This window comes from Sinocyclocheilus anshuiensis, unplaced genomic scaffold (assembly GCF_001515605.1).
Source record: "Sinocyclocheilus anshuiensis isolate Anshui unplaced genomic scaffold, SAMN03320099.WGS_v1.1 scaffold1325, whole genome shotgun sequence".
NCBI lineage: Eukaryota > Metazoa > Chordata > Actinopteri > Cypriniformes > Cyprinidae > Sinocyclocheilus > Sinocyclocheilus anshuiensis.
The window spans coordinates 24,442-27,900 of NW_015552751.1; the positions used below are offsets into that span (position 1 = coordinate 24,442).

At 34.9% G+C, this 3,459-nt stretch overlaps 1 protein-coding gene across 1 annotated transcript in view; it reads right to left on the reverse strand.

Moving 5' to 3' along the window:
• Positions 1 to 3,459, reverse strand: part of tle2c (TLE family member 2, transcriptional corepressor c) — a 24,172-nt gene that overhangs the window by 3,804 nt on the left and 16,909 nt on the right. The window contains exons 8-9 of the mRNA XM_016459573.1: positions 3,004 to 3,153; positions 2,012 to 2,062 (exon numbers count right to left, since the gene is read on the reverse strand). Of these exons, the coding sequence (XP_016315059.1) occupies positions 2,012 to 2,062; positions 3,004 to 3,153 (201 nt within the window). The remainder of the gene's footprint in view (positions 1 to 2,011; positions 2,063 to 3,003; positions 3,154 to 3,459) is intronic.

Here is a 3,459-nt window from a genome sequence, read left to right on the forward strand (position 1 = left end):
TGGGCCAGTGTGTGTTGTGATTGGCAGCACTCGGCGCCTGGTCGGGAAATGTCATGAAACCACCATACCATGGAAACTACCATAACCGCCTGCGAGCTTCAGTTTAAATATTGCGTCAAAATCAAATCAATTTGAGCTCGATTTAAACCCGGATGATTGTAAACACTCTAAGTTCGTCTGCCTTGGGAAAGCTAGCGTGTCTCCGACATAGTGATAACACTCGTTGCCTTCTCTAGTGCAGCTCAACCAGGTCTCGTCCCATTCGTCGATATTTGTGATATCACAAATCCCGGAAAATATGCGTTGTAGTCCAAACGAGTCGTTCGTTGTAGTTTTTGAAAAGTGATTTCTGTTAAATAAAATATCTCCTTTGGAGTGGACTTTGAACTTTGTAACTTCGCAGATCTTTTTTATGCTCAAACAGCAACATTACAGACTAACTAAAGTTGAAAAAGTGAAAAAGCATAATAGGACCCCTTTAACAAAATCATCAGCAACTACTAGGGTGTGCTTGCCCATGCACATGTTGCCTTCAACAGGAGGCTGTGGGATTTCAAAGTATCATTTAAAGCACAGACAAACGATGCAGGGAATAATTTGTTAAACTGCTGAAATCATTAACCTCATGTATGAACAGTTTAGTGATGCTTACCTTAGCGAATACCACTAACGGACATCATTTCTGATCAGATTTAATCCGTTTCCTGGTAACGTTTTTTTGGGCCAAATAGTTTGAACAGAAGCAAACTTTTTACTTTAGGTTTTACATGTATTTACTTTTACCTAATTACTTGTTTTGATGTTTCTGTTTACCAGGTAAAAATGTTGTGATGCCAAATGAAGCCTAAAGTTTATGATTTATGAACTTGGTTACATTGTATAATAACTGTCATTAGTAATTCATTAAAACATCATATAGTGTTTGATCAACAGTTTTTGTATTTTCAAATATGAACAAAGGAAAATATAAAAAATCCAAGGATCATGGCATTTCTAGATATTTAAAGTATTGAATGAATTATCTATCAAACTAGGGATGTAACGATGAACCGCGAGCCGGTTGAAATCGATTTAAATATGTGACGATTCAAATCGGTTGAGATGCTAAACAAATCGCGATTCAGCTCGTCTGCTGTTTCGGTTTCATGCAGATATTTTTTATGCATAGTTTCACAAAACTGAAGTCAAAACATTGTTTTTGCTACAAATTTCTAAATTAAAAACTGCTCATGTTGCATGTATGCAGCATCTTTGTTTGGATCATGATTAAAATGCAGTGGTTGCCTCTCATTTTAAATGGAAAGAGCACAGACAAAGCCTTAGTTTGTTTATACTAAGATATTTCTTTTATTTGTGTTACTTATTTATTTGATTTGGGGCTTGTTTTAAAATTTCAATTTAGTTTTGTTATTTACATTTACATTATATTTAAATTTTGTTATTTAGCAAACGCTTTTATCCAAAGCGACTGAGGACAACAGAAGCAATCAAAACCAACAAAAGAGCAATAATTTACAAGTGCTATATTAGTATATTATTATAGCGTTAGCCTATATTTCAATTTCACAAAGAAACGTACAGTATTTTGTCCAAGCAATAATAAAAGGACACATTTAATTTATAATTTGTCTTGAATCTCATTTTGTTCAAAAAAAATTGTGAATCGAATCGAATCGTGAAATCAAAATCGTGAATCGTTACATCCCTATATCAAACATTATAGAATGTAATAAAACTCGTTAATGTTGCCAATGAAAATGACCAGGTTTATAAATCAATAACTCATAACGTCTTCATATTGTTTAAACATAAAACTTCCTGAATTTTGATGAGGTCACATATACACTGTATTTACACCTGGCAAGGCCCAGAATGTTTACTGATACGGACCAATCAGCTGCAGGCTACTCTTCAGCAACAGGAAATGAATTAACTACGTAACCAACTTTACTGGAACAAAACCGACTGCTGCAGAATGAAAGAAAGAGAAAGCGAGTAACTGTTTTCACACCTCTTTAGTGCCGTCTCTTCTGAGAGCGTCTTCACTTTTACCGCCACTTTCCTGCAGGAAACACACATGATCAGACCAACCCAATCATGAACACTAAATACTTCAGTGATGAGATTAAATGGAAAGCAAATGGAGACTTGTGCTTAAATCTCCAGTACATGTGTCTCCTCTAGAGTTTTAGAAGAGATCTCAAACATTTCTAAATACAATTACAATAAGATATAAATATTAGAAAAAATATATATTTATTTATTTATAAATGCTGCCTTGGCAACTAAATGAAGTAGGTTTAAGTTTAAGCACTGACATAACTAACTGAAAAAAAAAAAAGAAAAAAAAAACTGAACTAAAGACAAAACCAAAATAATAATTAATTAAAGCTAAATAGTAATATTTAATAATAATAATAAAAAAATTACAAAGCGCATAACAAAAAGACTTAACATGTAAAATTAAAATATAAAAATAAAAATGAATTGAAAATATTAATAAAACTATGACTGTATATAAATACAATTAAAATAACACTGATCTCAATATTAACATTTCTCAGCAAATTTCAAAAACTAAATAACAGTGCTATTCTAACTACATTCATTTTAGAGGTCCATAATCCTATTGTATGACAACTATTGACTCATTTGTGTCTATATTTTATTTCTCCAAAGGAACTTTGGGAGAAACATCTGAGATTTATTAATACTTCAATTGTTACTGAAACTCTCCGGAGATATGAAAGAGCAACATCTGAGCAGCTTGTCTCTGGTTTGGTGAGTGAATTCACAAGTCAGCGAATCAGGGATGAAATGATATCACTTTAAATAAATAATCAGCATTAATATTCAATCGCAGGCGGCAGTCTGGTGATGTAATTTAGTTGAACATGGAAGCACAAGTGAAAATCACACAGATTTCAGGATGAACTCAAACGCATCTTAAAAGAGACGCTTAGAAACCGAAGAAGCAGCACGTCTGGTCTTGACTTGACTTACCCTCCGTGTTCGTCCCGTGCTGGTCTGGTCTGGGCCGCCCCGTTTATTGTCCATATCAGCGTGAGAGGATGAGAAAGAGGAAGGAGGAGGAGGAGGAAGACCCAGACGCAGGCCTGCAGACCGATGGCCCACCGGAGAGCCGCTGCTGCTCTGAAATACACACAGACACAACATACACGATATACATCACATAAACACACTATAATCTAACACTATCTGTATGTACATGAAGAGTTTGGTTCCAAAACGCGATAAACGCCATTTAAAAAAAAATTTAGTTTCCGCCAAAATCAGTATTGTATCTGGTCGGTATTGAAAAGTCCATTTTTAATTTTACGCAAAATGCGATATCCGCCGTGTTATTCTGTCATGTTTTCTCCCGTTCTTTCCAAACCGTGACAAACGCCAGTCTCCCTTCTCTGCAGAATGCGATATATCCGCTCAACCAATCACAGC